Genomic DNA, 23,026 nt, shown 5'->3' with positions numbered 1-23,026 from the left:
TAGGATGCTTGGCTCCTAGACCTGTTCTCCTAGTTTTGGGGCTGTTCTTGTCTCTTTAAGATGTATTTGAAATGCTTTTTTGATGAGGGTTTTCAGGGTTGGTTAATATGCAGGGTTACTCTTTCCTGTCTCACTGGGAGTCATTAGGAAAAAACATTCTTCATCTAACAGTGCTTTTGGTGTTATTGTGCCTGGATATATGTATTTCTGTGTGTGTTGCATGTACATGTGCTGCTGTGGTGAGAAGCTGAGGCGAGCATCACAGGGCACAAGATGACCACAGGGCAGTTCAGGGAGGCCCGGTCTATCCAGGCTACTGAATCCTGCCCTCAAGCCCAGGATCTGTATTGTAGAAAGAACATGTGCAGAAAGATGGGTATTTAAAAATATTGTTAACTAGGTACCTTGAAGAAGGCTGCCATCTCTGAACTTCAATTTGCTTAGCTTTAAAGATTCTAAATTCTGCATCACAGAATTATTAAATGATGTAATTCACTGAAGTGTTAAATGCAAAGTGAATGCATGATGTCCAGATGTTTATGTTTCCCTTTGAAGCTCTATACTCCATCCAGGCTCATGAGTTTTCTCATCCCTGCTGATGCCTTTCCCTTTGTCCATGTAGCCAAGCAGACCTTCCTCCTTCCCTTATCATTCCATCTCCTTCGCTTTGCCTTTCTTCACTTACAGGCTGCCTTCTTCATGAAGCTCTCCGTGATCCCTTAGCTGGAATTAATCTCTCCTTCTGGTGAACTATTTCACTTCCAACCCTTTATCATAACCATTTGTGTATATTATGGTTTAATCTTTCCCACTGACCCAGTGTTAGAAATAATAAAAGATGAAGGCCCAGTCCATGCCTCTGGAACTGTCACCTGCCTCAGGCCTGTCACCTTCCCCTCCCTTGGCCTGCTCTTTCACACTCTTCCGCATCAGCCAAACGGGCTTCCTTCCCTCCCTTTGCATCTTTGCTCAAGAGTCATCTGCTCATTGAGGCCTTTCTTGAGTATTGTATTAAGAGTTGCATCGATTCCCTTCTCTTTCTTTCTTAACCTGAATCTGTGTTTTCATCTGTGCTTATCACAGTTTGCATACAGATATTTTACTTACTTATTTTGTGACTCCCCTCAGTAGAATGTCAACAATGTAAACTCCAGAACTCATCTGTTTCTGTTACTTCTGGACATAGGTGGCGATCACTACTTGTTGAGTAATGAATGAATTACCATTGTGTTTATGTTTCTGATGTGGTCTAAGTATTAAAAAGTACAATGACATGTTTCCTAGTTTTTTGAACAGGAGAAAGGTATGGCTGGCAAATTTATGAATTGTTCTTTTTTTATAATTCGGATTCATGGTTGGTCAGTTAATTTCCTTGTGCTGCAAGGCCGTTTTTTGACAGAATAGTTTTCTGAGCTGGATTAGTGGGGTGAAATGTTAGAATTCTCAAATTAAAAAAATGTTACTTGAAAATGAAAAAAATGAAGTTTATCACTGACTTCAATTTCTAATGACTTAAGGTCATAGTTCGGTGGGTAAAGTTTTATTTCAAAGTAACAACAAATGATCGAATTTCCTGTTTATATGCTCACTATAGCTATCCATCTAGATTTCTGATTGACAGTGTATGTTGCAGCTATAGACTTTCGTCTCAAAGTGATCGTAGCCTCAGCTAGTTGGCTCTTTCCCTGTTAATATAGATTTTGGAGTTAGCAGATGAAGGGGATTTTAACACAGCAAGGAAGGCAGAAATGCCAAGGTAGTTAGGCCCTACAAGTAGGTTAAGTTGGGCTAGAAGGGTGTTGGGATCTCAGCTTGTGTCCCAACTTGAACAGAGTGTAAGAAACATGTTACCTGCCTGGATAGAGTTCTCAGGGTAGGGTTAGGAACATCTCATTCGTCTACTTGAAGGGGACTTGGGGGTTAAGGTTACTTGAGTTGCAGGGAGAGATGAATTTCCAAACCGATTGCTGTCTTTGGTTTAGTGACTTGTACATAGAGCTAGCTGCCACCCGGTCTTAATGGACTAGAACTGAAGTCAGCAGAACATGTGATTGTAACAGGTGATATGTATACTGGCAGATTAAAGAGGGAAGATTTCCACAGAGCAAGACAGTGTCTTGAGATAGAGGAAAAAAGATAAATAGGTACACTTTCCTTGCCCAAGAGAGTTGACTCTACACCTGTGAATTATTGACACATGCTTTTTTTTTTTTGAATGTTTGCATGTCTACTCAGATCAAATAATGCTGCCAGCAGTTAGTGCTGTGTCAGACTATTCTAAATTTAAATCTGCAGGATCATGTTTGGTCAGAGAGCCATAAAAATCCCACAGCCGCTTAAACTTACTTTTAATTTGCTTCAAAATATATTTTAATCACAAAGGAGCTTTCCACAAAATGTTGTAAGTCTGTAATTGCTGAGTACCAAACCATTGCAAATACTTGACATGGGAGAATAATGATCAAATGAATGGTTTATTTTCACTGTTTTAGGGGTGGGGAGGTATATGTTTTAGAAGAATCTGTATTTGTAGTAGATGTATGAAAATGCCTTTATGATTTTACAAAATATATTTGAACTAAACAAAATATTTTCAGTAGGCACATCACTGATACAAGGTCAGTGCAAACTTTAATTAATAACAGCAGTTATGATGGAAGCTTCTGTTAAGTAAACAGTTACGCTTGTCTAAAAAAGTGAATATTTGGGTACAGAATAACTAATTGTTTTTCTGGTTGTACTAGAACTGCATGTAGAGTCAAGCTTACTAATTGGGTGTCAAGGAGGACATTACTCAATATAATGGTTAAACTAATAAAATTGGGTAAAAGAGCACAAAATTAGGAATTATGTGATTAGAAAACTCATTCCTTCCCTTTAAATAAATTGCAGTGTAATAGCATAGCTGTAAGAGTAGAACTAGTAGTGACAAAAACAACAGTTCTTGAGCCTGTCAGGTACTATCATGCATGCTTTTTGACCATCATTTACTTTGCTTTTTAAAACAATTTTATGAGAGTGTTACTAAATAAGTATGTAGTCGTTCACTAGTTTTGACTGTGTGGGAAGTCTGCACCCCCTAAACCATGTGTTGTTGAAGAGTCAAGTGTATATTTTTCATTTTATGGACACAGTGAGAGGCAATTACCCTGTCATTCAGCTGGCCAAGGGCAGAGCTGGGTTCAGCCTGTAGGCTTGCCATTCTGAAGCCTGGGCCTTAGTCCTTCTGCTACCCAGTTCAGGTGAGAATATACCTACTTACTCAGACCTACTTGGGGGTGTTAATGGAGCAGTTTAGAAGGGAAAGATGGCATATCCTGTGACCCCCGCCCCAAGGAAATTAATCTTAACAGAAAGAAAAAACAAAAACAGATCCTAACTAAGAGCCAGAATCAGTGGTTCAGGTACTCCAACAATTGTTGAGAAGAGGAAAAATCAATAGGGTCTGAAATGGCTGGGAAGATGTCCCAGAAGTGATGGACTTTGTATTATGCCTCAAGTGTTGATGAAGTTTTTATTGCCACAACACATTGTTTCCTTAGTGTTCAGGTTCTAATAAGAATTCTGTGAACTGGCACCCTAATCGAATTTTAGCCCTATTTATCTTTAAAAGCATTTTTGGACACTTTAAAAATATAGTTCAGATACTATATGTGTATACTTTCAGTGTTGCAGTTCATTACTGAAAATAAATACAGAATATTATCTCTTCTAAAATGTGGAAGTAAATAATATTAGCTTATTAACAGTTTCTTCTGTTTACACGTGGAAGACACAGTTCAGAGGAGTTTTGGAAGACTGACCAATAGTGTTCTGAGGAAAAGCAATGCTTTAAAAAGACAGCTTCCACATTTTATGGTAACAATCACAGTAAATTTTTACTTCCTTTAGCAATTGGGTTGGCTTGACTATATTAACTACATGAATTCATTATTTAAATTTTGTCTTTGGGCCTTCGTTTTTAAAGTCATTCAATCATTCCAAAAGAAAATAAAATCTTTAAAATATATGTTATGACTTTCTAAGACATACAAAAAGGCATAAAGAATAATACAACAAAGACTAGGGTGCTTTACTTTCAGACTGACTTGCAACTAGATTTTTGCCAGGCAGGAGAAACCCTTTCTCTTTCTGATTTCACCCCTTCTTCCCCTGCAGAAGTAGTCACATTACGAAATTGTGAATGTACCACCCCATGCCATTTCTTTGTACCTTTCTACATATGGTTATATTATTAAGCAATATATAGTACTCCTTATATTAATTATATCAAGTTATATGGCCTTTTTATTCTCGCTTTTTTCTTTTAACTATGAGATTCATTCATTTTGATTTGTATAGCTCCAATTAATTTTTATTGCTTAATAGTAATTTGATTGCATAAATATACCACAATTTATTTGGCTATTCTATTAACAGATATTTATATTATTTTTAATTTTTATAACAAACAATGAAGTTGTGAAATTTTTAATGTCTCTGCATATATATATATCTGACAGTCTATCATATGTCTAAAACCATTTTCTTAGCTTTTCTGTGACTTGCTTATTCATCTCTTTACTCATTTTTTTTGATGGGTCATCTTTTCTTTTTTGATTTATAGATATTCTTTAGATGTTTGAATATGCACTCTTTATTGACCATAAGATCTTTGCCTAGACTGTGGCTTACTTATTTACTTTTTTGTGGTGTCTTTTAAAGAAGATGTTTAAAAATTCTAATGTAAAATTTCTCATGGCCCCCCTTTATAATTTATACCATATGGATCTAGTTTAAGAAATCTTTCAGCTCTGGCTGGGTAGCTCAGTTGGTTAGAGCATCATCCCAATATACCTAGGTGGCAGGTCCGATCTCAGCTCAGGGCACATATAAGAAGTAAGCAATGAATTCATCAATAAATGGAATAACAAATGAATGTTCTCTCTTTCTCCTACCTCTTCCTCTCTCCAAAATTAATTTTTAAGAAGTCTTTCATATTGAGGGAACAAAATGTAAAATTAATGCTTTAAAGCTAAAGAAGAAAATATCAGGCATGACCATTTTCTTAAAAATGATAATCAAAATTGGCTCACATGCAGTTAACATATTTTTTTGTCAATATCAGTTTACTCAAGATAGGTTATTGTGATTTGAACATTGAAACTGCCTAAAATATGAACATCTTCAATTGTTCATCTTATTCTTGTTTTTTGGTTGAAAGTCCTAACAGTTTTGGAAAGGACCTTTGTTTAAAGAAAGCAATTAGTCTCCTGAAAGTGTTATGTTTCCAGGAACAGGGTGTGGTAGTGGTTCTCTGAGTGTACTCCTCAGACCAGTGGCATTAGTGTCACCTGGGAACGTGTGGGAAACACAAATAATGGGCCAACTCCAGACCTTTTAAATCCGAAACTCTGGTGGTGGAGCCTAGCAATCTGTGTTTCAAGTGCTCCAGGTGATTCCAAGGCAGGTTCAAATGTGAGAACCACTGAAACAGGATAAGGAATGAGAAACACTAATTCTGTTGTGTTTTGTTTTGCTTTACTGCTTGTGTGATCTACATTTGTGAAGAGCCACATTTCCAAGGATTCCCTTTCCACAGTGTCTTTTCTTGGCCTGCCTTTCTCAGATGTTTTGTCCACAGCAGTAGCCACATATGGTCAAAGTGGAGTGCAAATGGATAACTTTGTTTTAACCTTTTCTCACGTAATTCTTTTTAGAGATTTGCCCTTGTTACTTGCTTTTAGATCTAAAATCAATGGAACCACTGGTCTTAAGATAGTTTGCTTTCACACATGGATAAAAATCAGTAGCCAAAATTTGGAGGGACCTCCTAAGTGGATTTCCAGAGCTCTTTTTCTATGCAGTTCCCTCCTGTGTTGTACTCTCTGGCCTCTCTGAATTCTGATCTTAGTCTTCCCAGTTCGCTGAGCTATTCAGGCTCTGGGTTCCATCTCCTTGTTCTGACCTAGAATCTGCCTTGAGGCAATTAGCTGGCACAGTGCGGGGCTTAGTTTATTTAACTTCTCTAGGGACTTGTAATCCTGTACTGTTTTTCTGCTCAATGTTTGAAAACTGTTGTTTATATTTTATGTTTTGCTTTCTAGTTGTTTAAGGTGGATTGTAATTGTGGTCCTTTTAAACCCCATCTTTGCTAGAAACCCCTATTTTATTGAGGTAAAATTTACATACAGTGAAATAGAAAAAATTATTAAGTGTACCGTTGATGGTCCTGGCTAAATTAACATACCTGTGCATCCCAGCGGTAGTTAATTACCCTTATCCTGTAAAATGTCTTCATTCTTTTTTTCCACTTAATCACCTTCCCCATCTCCTAGGTGAGAGTTATTCTTATTTTTCACCAGTGATTAGTTTGTATAGACATTTAGAGTATATACAATTTTTATATTAATTATTCACTCAGTGTAATGTTTTGTGATTTATTCATGATGTTGAATACATTAGCAGTTCATTTCTTTTTATTGAATTGTATACTGTTGTATTGATATACAAACTTTATTGTTGAGAAGTGTGCATTATATAGATATACCAAAATTTACTCATTCCATTATTGAGGAACACATGGGTCATTTCTAGTTTTTGGCCACTTTGAATAAAGTTGCTATGAACATTGTTGTACAAGTATTTTTTTTAATATCACAAGTTGCCAAGAGGACTTTATTTTTCTTTATCAACATCCTGTTCTGCAGCTTCCTTTACTCTTTTAGCCTGGATGCCAAAGATTCAGGTATTGGTGGGACCATGAGAAGGCTGGCCAAGGCGCTGAAAAGTTCTCCTCAGTGATGACCCTGGCTTTCTCCTTGTAGATGTTCCATATGAGTGTGACTGGTCCTGCCAGCTGGGTGGCCTCCTGAGTTCTTTAGCAGAGCTGTCTGCCTTCTTGGGGGCAAAGGGCTTCCTGGGAAAGAGGGTGGAGCGGTGCTCCCTCAGCCACTGCACGTTCAACTGCAGGGACTCGGTGGACTTGTGATCCACTGATATCCCAGTGATCCAGGGCACCTTTTGGTGAAGGTTAACTTCTTGGAGCTGAAGCCCTTGCCAGCTGGCATTGCGTGTGATACCTCACCGTGGGACATCTCACTACGGGCCGGATGGGGTTTAGACACAGGGCAAGGGGCGATTCCACACACTTTGGCTTGCTGTGCCTTGTGTCTACACATCTCCCACCAGCTGGTTAAACAGTGTGACAAGGTAAATGATCCTGCCATGCCTCGGAAGTGGGGCTGGGGGATCCTCCCATCCCCCCGGAAGTGGGGCTGGGGGATCTTGCCCTTTAAGGTGGGTGTCATGGCTGCTGCCTGCAGGCCTTCACGGCCACTGGAAAGCCGTTTTGTGGCATATATTTCTATATTTGGGGGATAAATAAGTGAGTGGATTTCCTAGGCTGCACGTGTTCAGATTTCTAAAAAACTGTGAAACCTTTTCTAAAAAAAGTTGTGCCGTTTTACATTCCCACCATGTAGTTTTTACTCGCTTCTTATTTTAGTTTGCCTGAGTGTGAAGTGGTGTCTCACTATGATTTTAATTCGTGTTTCTCTAATACCTTTTCATACAGAGGTGGGCAAAGGTAGGTTAATATGTAATATGATAGTTAATAATAATACAAGAATAAACTTTTTCATGTACTCACAATGGTGAACCTACTTTTGCCCATCCCTGTATAGTTAGACTTTTTATAGCTTTTTTTAATGACTTCTATTAATGTCTTTTGAGCATTTTTTGTCAGGTTACCTTTTTTTAAACGATATGTTAAGTTCTTCATGTAGTTATAGCCAAGTCCTTATGTTGTATATAGAGAGTGAACATTTCCTTATAGTTCATGGTTTTGCTTTTTATTTTCTTAACATCTTCTTATGAGATTATTTTAAAAACTTAACTTTGATGGTCTAATTTATCAATGTTGCTCTAATGGTTAGTGCTTTTTATAACTTTGCTAAATAATCTTTTTTTTTCTTTAACTTATCCTGTTTCCTTCTAGTTTTAGATTTTACATTTAGATCTATGATTCCACTAAATTTAATTTGGGGTAAGATTAGAATAGATGGCAGGGTTCATTTTCCCCATATATTTAACTAATTCTAATTGTTTTAGTACTGTTTGTTGAAAACATTGCCATGATGCCTTTGTTGAAAATGAGTTGACTGTGAAAGTGTAGAACTAGTTCTGAACTTGCTGTTCTGCTTCATTGCTCTGTCTTGATTATAAAGAACATTGTCTTGATTGCTTTGTCTGTATTTTGTGTTGAAATTAAGTAGTGTGATTTTTCCAGCTTTGTTCTTTTTCAAAATTATTTTGGTTGTTCTAGTTTTTATAATTTGAGTATAAAATTTAGAATTTATCAAGTTCTAAAAATAAAAGTTGCTTGAAATTTTGATTAGAATTGTGAATATAGGTCAATGTGAGGAGAATAAAGATCTTAATATTAAGCCTTCCAATTCATGAGCACAGTGTATTTCTCAGTTTATTTAGACCTTTTACTTATTGGACAATGCTTTGTAGTTTTCAAGGTGGAAATCTTTCATATATACGGTTAAGTTTATTCCTAATTATTTTGCTTTTTAAAATTTTTAACAAATGGATTTTATGTAGACAGTAGATATTATACATATTGACCTTGTGTCCAGAGCCTTAGCTAAATTCACTCATGAATTCTGGTAGTTGTTTGTCTTAAGATTCCATAGAGTTTTCTATAGACATTCATGTTGTATATTAATAAGTAGAACTTTTCATTTTTTTCAATCTATGTATCTCTTTATTTCCTAATTTCACTGCCTGCTATCTCCAGTGAAGTATTTAATAGAAATGAGAAGAGCAGATGTCCTTGTTGTGGTTTCAGTCTTAGGGGTAGATAAAACATTTGGTGTTTCATTATTAATTGTAATGTTTCCTGTGGATTTTTGTAGATGTTCATTACAGTTAGTAAGTTCCCTTCTAGTTTTTGTTTATCAGAACTATTTTTTAAATCATAAAGCACTGAATTTTTCAAATGTTTCTTATGAAACTAAGTTAAGATGATCATATGTTGATTTTTAAATAATTTATTTTGTTGCTATAATGAATTACAGTGATTTAATTTTGAATATTAAACCAATCTTGCATTCTTAGACAAACTGCTTGGTAATGATGGTGATAATTTTTATAAATTGCTGGCTTTGATTTACTAGTATTGTGTGTATGATTTTTGAATCTGTTTATTACATGTAGTGGTTTGTAGTATTATCTTCCCTTGCAGTATTTTACACATTTTGGTATCACAATTCTACCAATATACATATCAAATTATAAGACAAATTGTGGTGTTTCCTCTCTGGTTTTTACAAAAAGAGTTTGTGAGGCTTATTCTATCATCACTCCTTAATTTTTTAAAAGATTTTGTACAAACTTGGTACAATTCCCTTTTCCATTGTTTACAGAATCCAGCAGTGAAACCATATGGAAATGCAGTTTTTGTATGACTGTGGTAGGTTTTTAATAAACATCTAATTTCTTTTATAGGTATAGGTCTACTCAGAATTCTTTATCATTTTTTTAAGTGTTGGTCAGTGTATTTTTTCAAGAAATAACATTCACTTCCTCATAAGTTCTCAAATTCATTAGCATAGATCATAATTTTGCCTTATTTTTTAATAGCTGGACATTATATAGTGAAATCCCTCCTATTATTACTGATCTTGATGTGATTGGTGTTATTTATTTTATTTTATTTTTGATAAGTCCTTCTAAACATTTAATATTTTTATTAATCTTTAAAAATTTTTGCATTTAAAATCAATTTTATTGATTGTTTATTTCTTATTTGAATTGCATTTTAATTGTATCTCTATGCTATCCTTTCTTCTACTTCCTCTGCTTTTAATTTGCTATTCTTTTTCTACTTTTCTCAGGTGGTGGAAGTGTAGGTCATTGCATTTAAACCTTTCTTTTGTACAATAAGTATTTGAAGCTATAATTTTTTCTTTATAAGCTCTTGTGGCTTTCTCCCTCAAATTTTCATATGTTGTGCTTTTATCATTCAGTTTGAAAGACTTATTTGTTTACATTTATTTGTTTTTCTTTCTCCACTATTTTATTTAGAGGTGTGTTGTTTATTTTCCGAATATTTGAGAGATTTTTCTAGACATTTCTAATTGTTTTTCTTGTGGTTTGAGAACCTGGCGTTTCAGTGTATGATCTATCTTATTCAGTGCCCCACGCAAACTTGAATGTCTGTGCATCTTCTGTGTATAAGGTGTGATGTGCTACAATGGCCAATCCATTCAGGATGGTGGGTAGTGGTTTTCAAATCATTCATATTGTCATCATTATTATTCCAGGTCTAGTTACTCTACTGGGTATTGGAAGGTGTGTGTTAAAGTCTTCACATATGATTGTGATTTTTGTGTACCTCTCCTTTAAGTTCCTTTAATTTTTCCTTCATATACCTTGAAATTCTGTTATTGCTATTATATGCATACATATTAAGGATTGTTAACCTTCCTGATTAATTGACTTTTTTTATCATTACACAGTGTTCCTCTACATCTCTGATATTTTCTTGTCATGAAGTTTCTTTCGTCTGCTATTAATGAAGCCATTCCAGATTTCCTACATTTACTGTTTGCATTTTTACTTTCAACCCATGTTTGTCTAAAAATAGCTAATTACCTTAACCTACATATTTGCAATTTAGCCCTGTAGACACACATCAGATAACTTAGGTAGACTATCTAGGGTAAAAGCTTGCTTTTGAAATAAATTGCCAAATATACTAGTATGGTCAATTAGTGATTTTTCTTTATTTTCTCAATACATTTTCTATTAATAGTTAAGTAAACTTATAAGGATATAAAACCCAAACTTTATAATTTCCTTTCAGTAATTGAATGGACAAGTAGATTTAGACTCAGAAACCATAAGTTAAAGATCTGAATTTCTTTTATAGCATGAGCTACTTTGAGAAGTTCCTGTGGTTTTAAACAAATGACTTTAATTGATTGTCCTGGAATAAAACTGCACCACTGATGAAGCTAAGGCTTGTTCCTGTTGTTTGAGTGTTCTGTATATAAGATGAAATAGATTGATGATGTTTTCAATAAAAGTCCTCTTTCATGGTCACAAGATAACATTATTAAAAAGGTTCTAGAAATTCTTAATACAAATGGCATTACTTTAAAAATGATGCCCGTGAGCTGCAGTTCTGTCCATACTTTCCACGGGCATGGTGGTTCAGGCCTGGCCATGGTATTGTCATGAGCCAGTTTTTTGGTTGGTAATCTCATGTTGGTCAGAGCTCAATTTTAAGGAGGAAGGCAAGTTCTCATGGGTAGAACAAATGGGGAGTTGGGAAGTTTGGGTAGTTGCCTGGGAAAAGTAGACAACAGTTGTTAGGCCACAGGGCTTTTGTTGTCATTTTTTTATCTTAAATGGGTCCTGTTGCATGGGTGGAGGTAGGTATTGGTTCCAATGGTGGGAGGATAGCTAGAGACTAGTTGCTGGCTGCTCTGGATGCCCTCCTTTGGTACCCAAGGATGCTTGCCTCACGTCATTTTTTATTGCCCAGGAGGGTACCACACTGGTTTTCTAGACTGGCTTGCAACTTCTTCTGGTATGCCTTAGTTGGTTCGGAGTTGTAGTACTACAGAGTGGGACAGAGGGTGAGTAGCATGGATCCTGTGAATTGACACATTCTTGGTGTGAAGAGCTTTGTATTGATACAGGATGTAACTTCTGTGGTGTTAAAGTAGGCGAGTCTGTCCCTGACCTACTTCAGAGGTAAGTCACAGTCATAGAACTAAGTTGAGAGTCTGGGCAGGAGCAGGTGGGAACTATAATTGTAGAGGAAGGCGTGAGGACCAGTCCTGAGTGATTACTTACTTACAACAAAGCCTGTATTGCCTCTGTGTGTGTGTTGTTTGGAGCAAGTGGAGGAGCTAAGTTTGAAAGGATAAAAATGCAGAGGACATCATGCGCTAGAGGATGTCTGGAATCAAAGTGCTCAGTATTTGTGAAACACTGTCTCTTTTTTAATAGGATGCACTTTAAAAAAGTAGGACTGTAATATATTTTTCAAATGCAATCTAAGTAGAAAGTAAAAGACAGATTTACTTGTATAATGAAGCCCTATGAGAAGCTATGAAGCACTGTCAGTTGCTTGTGGTGCTCTCCTTGGAGAGATTTAAATAAGTGCGACAGATGAGAATTAGAACACCTTTCCAGAGTTAAAAATAAGCCTTAAAGAAAATGTTTCTGTGGGGCTGCTTGTGCTTTCTTGAGTTCATATTTTAAGTGTATGCAGAAGTGAAGTCTAAGACGGTGTTATATAATAGTAGCTGGAAAACATCTTATTTCTTAATGTGGCATTCACAAAATGGTACTTCTTTGAGTAGGGTCTTTTACCTTTTCCAGAGGACTCTGGGCCTCACCTTTGCCTCTCTTTATATTCTTGTTTTTTTTGAAGCTCAGGCCCTGGCTTAGCTGGTTCCCAGAAGCCAGCTGCTCCTCTCTTTCCTGGGATTGGCTGAACCGCTCTCAGGTGCCTCTTCTGGGTGTTTCTTTGGTTTCTGGCTTCACTCTGTCGTCTTCCTAAATTCATGACATGCAACTTTTCCCATTTTCAAAGTGTAGCCTCATAAAGATTTCAAATTTGTGGAGTGTATGGGTTTAAATTAGGTAGATTATGAGACTTTTTTATGGACCCCAAAGAACAATATGCTTGTTTTGGTGATAAGGATTATGTCCATATCAGTGTGTGAAATACCAGTGGTGTAACTAGAAAATGCCTATTATTCTTTCAAGTTATTTTTTAAATTTGTGTTAATAGTAGGTATCAGGTCTCTTTTTCTTCTGTGGATTTACATAGTGGAAGATGATTGGTGGATGTGCTATATATACATGACTCTGCATTTCTGAATCAGTGTACCTTTTGCTGATTTATAAAATGTGTTTGATGCATTTATCCTATGTGAAATTTTACAGTAGTTCCTTGCCAGGATCCAGATAAAACCTTTCCTATGCCCCCCCAAAAAGACATATTTAGGAATAAAAAGGTGAGGAATGAAGGTTTACATAAAAAGAAAACAGTGTTAAGAGACAGTTAATATCTGTGATTAGTTAACTCTTTCAATAAGAGGAAAATTATAGCCAATTGGCCCATCATGATGGAAATGAAACAAAAAGAAAAAAATAAAGCAAGCCTTCTTTTATCTTTACCAGCCTCTTGCAGGCATAGACTTTCTTTGCTGCAAAGGCTTTTAAAGGCTCCCTTAATAATTCAAGTGGGAAGTTTTGAGATCTTGAGTACCTCCTGATTTCTTTAATGTAAAATTTCTCATGATGTTAATCTGCCTAGCACTTCACAGTGTGGTATGTACTGAAACCGTAACAGTAATTGGGGGATTTGTCAGCTGGATCCAATTCAAATATTGTATGTTAGACTCTATCCAAACATTACCAAAACTAAGAAGTCTTACAATATCTTACTTTTCTGGCTTTGCAAGAGCCCTGGGGTGCCCCAGACCAATACTTGGTAAATGCACGTTCCACCATCATGGTACATGGGGACTTCTCCTGTCCTCTGACTCTGTCTTATCATATTTATCTCAGTGATTTAGGTAATATTTAGCCAGTGTTTTTCAGTTTCTTTTCTGAGAAGGCAATTAATGTATTTATTGTAGGGTTCACAATGGGATAAAATTTGGCTTTCTCCCTTATAGCTTACCCTGTGACCTAAACCTAAGTGTGAACTAGATTTTATCTTTCTTATATTTTCTTTACTCAGGAATTGTTTTGGTGAAAGTTTAAAGGTCATAGAAAGGTATAAGTTTAGAAAGAGTAGATCCACTGGAAGTAGTCAAAAAAGAATGCATCGCAAAGTGAAGAGAGATGGGACCTTCAGGTTAACGAATTAAATTATCCTCCTAACCCGTTCTCCTCCAATGCCATTGTTTCTACCATGTAATTGACAAAGATTTACTGATGAGAGCCAGGGTAAAAACTGGTCAAACCGCTCTCTCTGACTGCCTGACCTATACTGATACATTCATTCATTCTTTCACTCATTCAAGTATTTACTACAGTGCTTGCTATAAGCCAGTCAGCACTCATGCATTGGGGCTAGTAGCTTGCTGCCTGGTCACATTGGGGAGTTTTTGTGTCTCTGAAATACATTGTGTCCTTTGAATTAGTGGAAGGAATACCAAACACATCTCAGTGGAGGGGCATACATCTACTTGTGGACATGGAAAGGTCTGAACTCCACAGGCTAGCGGACTGTGCGGAAGGCTGATCAGGGAGATTAGAAAACCTCAGAGACAAAGTTCTCATTCCTTTGACAGCGCTCAATTTTCAAAAGTACTTTGTTGGTAGTTTAAATTTTATGAGTATGTTTAATATGTTGTTATTTCATTCCTAACCTCCCTTCCCTCTCCCAAGCTGCTGTTGGACTGATGGTGTGTTTTATAGTTAAAGATGTCTCAGAATTGAGGACGTGAGCTCTACAGGCTGGAGCGTCTTATCACAACCACAAAGTGATTGGTTTAGAGCTCTGACACTGTATTCGAAACCCATTTCTCCTATAATTTCTACTTTGAAAAATAGAACGGGGAATATTTCTGTAGGATTAGTATTAAGGCATTTTTATGTCTTAAGGAAGTATGTTTTATACTGCTTATTGTGGGAAACTTGTAAACTACAGAAAAGTATAAACAAAATAAAATCAGACTTTCTCAACTCATAGTCAATGTATTATTTGTATTTGGGTTAATAACTCTAGTCTGCCTTTCTCCTTCCCCTTTTCTCTTTCTCTTCTTTCTCTCTGTCCTTGCCTCCCACCTCTCTAAATCTATCAATATTTCAATCTTTATAGATTTTTTTCCCACAAATGTCTGATTTTACTGTATTTATGTCTGTGTTTAACTCTGCCATTAACATCATGTAGAAAATATTTTCTCATACTTTTAAGTATTTTCAAAAACATTTTCAATTCAGTAGTATAATATGTCATAATTTAAGTAACGAATCTATCATTAGATGATCAAGTTGGTGACAGGTTCTGTGGGTTTTGATGGGGTCCTTTGGCAATCATAAATAATTATATTAAGATTATCTATGGGCACAAAGTTTTCTGTTAGCATCAAATTGTATTGTAAACTTATTAATTAGTGTTACTCTATATATAAAATCAATTTTAAGCAAATGAAATCAGTGCAAAAGTTAAAATTCATTACTATAACTTTTTTCTCATTGACAACAGGGACAAAAGCCAGGATGGATAATCAAGTATGGTATTTGAGAATTTCCAAGCTGGCTCTGGCCTTGGCAATTATCCGCTCAAAACCTGCAGACAGAAGCAGCAGAGAATACACAGAGCACCTTGCAAAGGTGGTATCTGGGCAGGAGTCAAAATGGAGAGAAAAAGTTGAAACCTTAGAAGCTGAAGTTCTACAGTTACGTCAAAAACTTCTTCTGAGCAGGATTTGTTCCGGATCGTTTAAGAGTGGTAAGTATGTGAAAATGCCTTTTGGTAATACATCCATCTGTTATATTTCCGCTTCACAATTACTTAGAGATTGTTTACTTTCCTAAAACTACACTACTTCTTGCCCTATAAAGTTTTTTCACTTCTAGCCATCTAATGAAAGTTTATTGTCACTTACAAATGGAGCTACATTAGACAGGGGGATGAAATTAGAGAGTGAAAATAGATAGGAAGGCAATAATGTTTTAAGTTTACTGATAAATTAATTTTAAAATCCCATTCCTCAACCATATTGTTATATGCATTTTATGTTGCCTTCATATTAAATAATTCACCTAGCGATCATATATCAAGTACCAGCTTTGGACAAGGCATGCAGCGGGTGGTGAGGACCAGAAACATAAGAGGAGCTGCTGTCCTTGCCATTAGGTTGCTACTATTCTAGCAGGGAAAACAGACTTATAAATAATTAACCCCCCTAAAAAAAATTAACCCAGTTGTGATTACTAATGAAGTACAGAGGGAAAAGCTGTCCATTCTACATGGTTTCTAGAAAGGCATCTTGGGTCTGGCCACTAGTCAGTGAGATGGTCCCAGAGTACACACCCAGATGTGGAAGATGCATGTCCCGTTCAGGACACTGCCCGCATTACATTTCAGAGTGCTAGAACACCATAAGGTAGAGATGTGTTGGGCAGGAAAGAAGAGATGTGAATTGAGACCAGGTTCAGATGGGCCTTGAATGTCAGCCAAAGGACTCTTACTACATTTTCTATCAGTGAGTTGACCATACCATTTTATGGTCTCTGTAGGACCCTTTTGAGAGTGAAATGAAGGGACTATTAATATTTATACTAGGGCAAGAGGAAAAAATCAGGACTCACTTCATTCACCAAGAGCTATCTAATTCTTTTGTTGCAGAGGACTGACTCTCATATTAATTCTGGTGATTATAAAAAAACAAAAAAGTGAAATAGATCATGTTACTCCTCTGTGGAAAATCCTCCTCTGGATTCCAGTTCTGCTTCACATTACATATAGACTTGTGATCATTGCCCATGATGCTATGGATGAGTTTGCCTCTACTCACCTCAACCACTTTGTCTCATACAACTACCCCATTGTAAACTCTGTTCCAGCCACCCTGGGCCTCCTTATAGCCCTCAAAGGCCCTTCTTGCCTTGGACCTTTGTTATGTTCTTCTCTCTGACTTTCTTGGTGACTGGCCTCTTCCCTTTCTATAGGTCTTATTCTAATTGACACCTCTTCCGTATATACTTCATATACATATCACCCCCCACCAGTTATTCTTTAATTCAGAACACCCTATGGGCTATTTATTCACTTAGTTGCTGCCTAATCTCCTGAACTATAGAGACTAGTTTCACCAAGGAGTGTAGGTCTTTGATTTACTAAGCACTCTCTACTAAATGAGCCCACCCCAAAGCCACATACACAGAAGGTGCTCAATAAACATTTGTCAAATGGAAGTGGACCATAGAGGCTATTTGTTCTGTAGCAATGACTTGGAGGCAAGCAGACAAGTTTTAAAAGCATTTACTAAAGCCAATGTGAAGAAGGATGAGTTGTGTAAGATCTATGATAGTGAGAACTAAAAGAAGGTCAGAGAGTTTTGAATGATTCCAGGGTACACACTTCAGGCATTTGTGAATGATTTCAGAGAGTTCTGAAGGGAGAATAGAGGCATTTAGGACAGTTGAAGTTTCCAGTCTTGGTTATTGAACTGGTTGTGATGCTTTGAATCCAGATAGCAAATGTAGAAATAAGCTTATAGGATAAAAGGTTGAGTCCAGATTTGTTTGAATGTAGTCTAATCCCTAAATATACAGGGATTACCTGGAAGGAAGGTGGAGGTATGGTCCTGAAGTTCAAAGGGGATGAGCAGTCTGGAAATAGAGACACAAACTTAACAGTCATTGACATTTAAGTAATAGTTGAAGTTATAGTTGTAGATGAGAATCATAGGGAGTAGAGAGTAGAGCTGAGTGGTGGGGGCACTGTGGGTCCCAGTGTTCCGGGGTTGGCAGAGGAAAAGGGCTGTGGGAAAGAATGTGACTGTGAAATTAGGAGCGTGCAGGTGTGGTGCACACATGGCTGCTGTGGGCGATAGAGGACTCACGGACTTCAGTTTGGGGATTATCAGGAAAGCTCACTCACCCAATACCCAGATGTTATAAAAATCTCATTATTGTGCAAGTGAAAATAGTGTTATGTGATTTACAGCCACATTTTCGACTCTCTAGAGTCTTTCTGGGTAATGGTACCCAGTGAATTTTCCCAGTGAATTGATTGGTACCAATCAATTTTCTTAATTGTTTTCTGTAAGGTTATATGATTGAAATAATATGCACATATAAACATTTCCAGTCATCTTGAAGTGGGAATATCATAAACATTCGTGATATCAAAACTGTTGTTTACTGAGAAGGCTCTATTTAAACACCAAGAGTGGTATGTATTTCTTGTTTGGGATAAGAGTGTGCCTAACAGGGAGCGCCTAGGTGACAACATGATCTTACACTGAACACTGTCACTTACAGCTCCTGTGAAAGAAATTTTCAAATATCATATAATTAAAATCAGCTTTACTCGCAGCAGGAGTTTCAGGTAAAGCATTTCATCACAGATGTTTGGAAGTAGTCTGTCTTCATCTGCTAGTTTAAACTTGAAAAATGAGGAATAAATGGATAGATTCAGATAAATAGAGTCACTCTTAAAGGGGAAAGAAAAAAACTTAGGGGGGATATTAGATTGACAGGAAAATAAAGGAGGAACACAGCTGTTATTTAAAGATGGATCACTTGAAAGGCTGACTTGACTTGCTCTAAAAAAACCCACACCTGATAATTAAAACTATATTATAGATACATTTATATTATTAAATATTTCTTTCTCGAATTATAAGTGTTGTTGCTTCACATATGCAACTCTTCTCGAGTGATTGGAGACAGCAGGCCCTAATGAATTTTGAATGGAATATTTTTTGACAGAATGAGAGGCTAGAAAACTTAATTTATAGCATCAACTACTCACTGAAACAACTGAGCAACCCAGAATTAAATAAAGCAGAGCTGAAATGACAAATTAAACAAATAAGAAAGTGCAGTATAATTTTTAAAGTATTTTAGGAAGTCACCTATTTATTATAACTTATTTTTATAGTTTTTTAAAGAGAAATATGCTTCTTTATATTTATTAAGGGGCTAGACTATACAGAGAAGGGATAAATAGAACTTGCTTAGAATTATGCCACATTTTCATTTTACTTAAATGCTCCTTACTAGTAGAAGGAAGGAAGGAAGGGAGGGAGGGAGGTAAGGAAGAAGGAAGGAGGGAAGGATGGAGGGAAGGACAGAATGAGGGAGGATCAGAGAAGCCCACATGTGATATTTCTCAAAAATCTTGCAGCAGTTCATGGCATACACAGTGGTCTATTCAATGTCCAGCTTTTTTCTTTCGTACTAAAGCATTCCAATTTTATTTTGGCAGGAATGTGCTCATGTTTAGTGGGTTAATCCATGAATGCCTTAGACTTGTTTTGCCAATATTATTGTAAGGTTGGGCAGAGGCCAGTGAAAGGTAAAAACTAGTCTTATGAGCCTTTGATAAAGATTTGCTTCTTTTTTTTTTTTTTTTTTTTCCTTTCTTCTTGCTTCCCGCTTGTTTTTTTTCGTTGTTTTATTCTTTAGCTTCCTGTCAAAGGTGAGATCATATGGTATTTGTCCTTCAATGCCTGGCCTATTTCACTCAGCATAATGCTTTCCAGTTCCATCCATGTTGTTGCAAAAGGTAGTAGCTCCTTCTTTCTCTCTGCTGCATAAAATTCCATGGTGTATATGTACCACAATTTTTGGATCCATTCATTTACTGATGGGCACCTAGGTTGCTTCCAACTCTTGGCTATTGTAAATTGTGCTGCTATGAACATTGTGGTGCATAGGTTCTTTGAAATTGATGTTTTAGGATTCTTGGGGTATAATCCTAGCAGTGGAATTGCTGGGTCAAAAGGCAGGTCAATTTTTATTTTTCTGAGAAAATTCCATACTGTTTTCCATAATGGTTGTACCAGTCTACAATCCCACCAACAGTGAACTAAGGACCCCTTTTCCCCACAACCTCTCCAACATTTGTTGTTTGTTGCTTTGTTTATGATAGCCATCCTGACTGGTGTAAAGTGGTATCTCATTGTGGTTTTAATTTGCATCTCTGATAGCTAACGATATTGAGCATCTCTTCATGTGTCTCTGAATGTTCTGTATGTCCTCCTTGGAGAAGGTAACAGGTTCATAAAAGAGGGCTATTATACATTTTTTTATCTCAGTCGTCCTTTCTCCTGTATTAGGCACTGCTGCATGAAGACATGATGTCTGGAATGGTGGTAGCCATTTTGCACCTGTGAGGCAATATTGAAATTAATGTCAGCATGCTAAGGATAGTGAAGTAGTAGGATGAGAAGAACTTAGGCCCTTCTCCATGTTGCTGAGCACTCAAAGCAACTCTTTAAATCTTTATTAAGGTTAAAAAAAAGATAAACAGTAGTTAAAGGCATTGTTATCCATGTATTTTCTTCCTCGTATTCTAATTCATGGATGGGAGAAAGGGTAGGGTCATCAATAAATTAGAGCAACACTAATTTTCCCCCCTAATAATCTTTTTTATCTATAGGGGAAAAATGAGAGAGAAAAACTATGTTCTTTAAACTAGAACAGTTTCTTTTGTTTTAAATATTTTATTTATTTTATTTTTAGAGGGAAGGGAAGGAAAAAGAGATGATGAGAAATGTCAATGTGGGGTTACCTTCTGCATGTCCCCTACTGGGGACCGGACCCAGGTACCCTGACTGGGAATTGAACCTGCAACCCTTTGTTTCATAGGCCCATGCTCAATCCACTGAGCTATACCAACCAGGCTAGAACAGTTTCTTAAAAATGGCTTCATGATGTTGGCAGGGATTTCATCTACGTCTAAGTAGGTGGGTGAGTAAGACCCAGAGCATAGAGACAGGCCAGGAAAGTGTTAGTGACTATTCTTTAATGTTGTCTAGGGGTTGAAGGGGACACGGTGATAGGAGCAGTGCCTTGTTAGTGGGATAAATTACATAGAACATCATCGAGCAGATTTAGGATTAAAATTTGTGTGTGTGAAAGAGACAATGACAGAGAAGGACAGGCAGGTAAGGGGAATCTGGAGGTTGCTATTATACTTATGCAGTGACTTGGCATTCACAGGAGGAAAGTAGATGGATGAAGTATGTGCTTTCCCTCCTACAATTTTATGTACTCCTTGTGTCTTTATAAATGATAGATAGGTTAGTGGTGGAGTAACTGGATGGAGTAAAGAACAAGTAAAAGAACGTCAAATTAAATTAGTTCATTGTCTTACATGTTTATTTCCAAAGTTCATTGAATGCAGAGCACACACATAGAGTACATGGAGGTGGTGTGCAGAGTGGTACATTTAGTTTAGGGTGAAATTAGCTCTTCTAAGTTGTGAAACAACCGATCCAACCAGATGGCTCTAGGAGCGTCCCTACCTTTCCAGCTGACAACACTTTTGGTTGTTCGCCCTCTCCCTAGTTGTCCCCTTTGGGTGCTTTATTACCATCAAGACTGAATTCTCAGTGTTCTATTGCCTGTTGTAGACCCTGCTTCTCAGCTTATGTAAGTCTGGTTGTAAGAAAAGGTTCTTAGCTACACTGGTATGGACCCAAGGTCAGAACAGTGGCTGAACTTCCCAGCTGCCCATGTGCACCTCATGAGACTCAGTATGGACCTTGTCTTTCTCTCCTGATGGCTACTTTTCCAGTCCAGGCCACTTAGCCTGTGTCCTGTCTTTTTGTTCTCACCTTGTCCTAGACCGTCTACTGAGGAGACATAGCAAATAACTGACTTAATAGTCACATTGGTGGAACTCAGCATTCATATGTTAGAGCATTCACTGTTTTACAGATGCTGAAAGAACACAAAATAAATGCCTAAGCATTTTCTTCTCAGTTTTCACATAAGGTCTTCTAATACAAATTGTCAAACATAATGATGGAAATTTATGTAAAATTGCAGTTGATTTAAACCACACATGCATAATGTATATAAACATCCAAGGAGGTGCCCTTAGTTTAATATTGGTTCTAAGGAAAGGCTCCCAAACAAAACCGAAACAGACTCACAGATGCAGAGAATAGACTGGTAGTTGCCATAGGGGAGAGGAGTTGGGGGATGGGTGAGAAAGGCAAAGGGATTAGAAGGTAAAAAGTGGTAGTTACAAAATAGTCACAGGTTATAAAGCAAAGCACAGGGAATGTAGGCAGTAACATTATAGTAACTATGCATGGTGCCAGGTGGCTGCTTGAAATACTGGGAGAGGTCACTGTAAGGTATATGATTGTTCGTGCGCCTGAAACTACTACGGAATATTAAATGACAACTGTAATTGAAACTAAATTTTTAAAAGGCTCCAAAATAATTTAAAGTGCATAGATAATTATACATTACACATGTTTTACTAATTATATAAAAATTGAATTAATCTTTTGAAATTAGATTATTCAAAATATAAATAAAGTTAAGGTTTAAAAATTCAGAATAAGCTTTAGTATGACAAGGCAGTGATTTAGAAACATAAACATCTTAGTTACTACAACAAAGCTGACTCTGGTAGGAATGGTGTGTGGAGCTAGGGAATAAGAAGGGCCAGACAAGTCCTGGAGTAGGTACCGGGCAGGCCTGAAGGAATCTAAGAGCCTCAGAGGCTGGGCTTAAGTGAGAGAGCCAAACATCCTGCAGTATGCAGTGTTCCAGATGGAAATTATCAGTCTGCCCACCCAAATCTCTTCCCTGGACTGGGCCTTCAGTTCCACTGCATGGCACAGCCATCTGCCTTGTCTAGGCTGGCTTCCAGGAAGGTAGGTATCTTGTATGTCCAGGTAACCCCCTAAGTAAGTTGGCTGTGCTTTCCTTGTATCTCTGGGTTCTGTTTCTCTCCATTCTGTTCATTCCTTTTCCCTCCTCTCCCTGCATCCATCCTTACTTTCCTCCTCCCTTCTTAATAAGAGACAATGTATACCATGATAGAGGATTGTGAATATGTCATATTTTCTGGTACAAGCTATGCAGATATATGAAATAGCCCCCCCCCATTTTTGCAGGGAAAACATCCTTTTTCGTATACTTATGTCAAGTAATTTAAAGGACATTTCGTAAGGAAACTTTTGGATAGGGAATGCAGTATGCTGTATACTAAAAATTGGTAGAAAACCTTAAAGTCTGATTAAACTATGCTATCATACCATCCTTAAGTTGTATATAAAGTAACATAGCTAAAAAGAAATATACTGCTATAAATGAATGCTAGCTTGTTATACGATAAGACAAAACACATTTACTCATAAATAAAGTTTTTCATCATGCATTTGTAACTGTGAACACACATACTTGCATTATATTCTGTGCTGCACTGAGGGCTAAACTAGCTAACCTTGATGTAAAATGAACTTGAATGAATTCCTAAAGGGAACATGGTGACGAAGCACACATCTCAGTAACAGGGGTACCA

At 36.9% G+C, this 23,026-nt stretch overlaps 1 protein-coding gene and 1 pseudogene across 1 annotated transcript in view; one reads left to right on the top strand and one right to left on the bottom strand.

Moving 5' to 3' along the window:
- Window positions 1–6,657: 6,657 nt before the first annotated feature.
- On the bottom strand, window positions 6,658–7,289 carry LOC119050550 (60S ribosomal protein L13-like; annotated as a pseudogene).
- Window positions 7,191–23,026, top strand: part of MEI4 (meiotic double-stranded break formation protein 4) — a 141,288-nt gene continuing 125,452 nt past the window's right edge. Inside the window, exons 1-2 of the mRNA XM_037146551.2 lie at window positions 7,191–7,278; window positions 15,230–15,475. Of these exons, the coding sequence (XP_037002446.2) occupies window positions 15,244–15,475 (232 nt within the window). The 5' untranslated portion in view covers window positions 7,191–7,278; window positions 15,230–15,243. The remainder of the gene's footprint in view (window positions 7,279–15,229; window positions 15,476–23,026) is intronic.

The sequence above is a fragment of the Artibeus jamaicensis genome, unplaced genomic scaffold, assembly GCF_021234435.1.
Source record: "Artibeus jamaicensis isolate MK-2021 breed Jamaican fruit bat unplaced genomic scaffold, CSHL_Jam_final contig_387, whole genome shotgun sequence".
Taxonomy (NCBI): Eukaryota; Metazoa; Chordata; class Mammalia; order Chiroptera; family Phyllostomidae; genus Artibeus; species Artibeus jamaicensis.
This window is presented reverse-complemented; position numbering and strand designations above follow the sequence as displayed.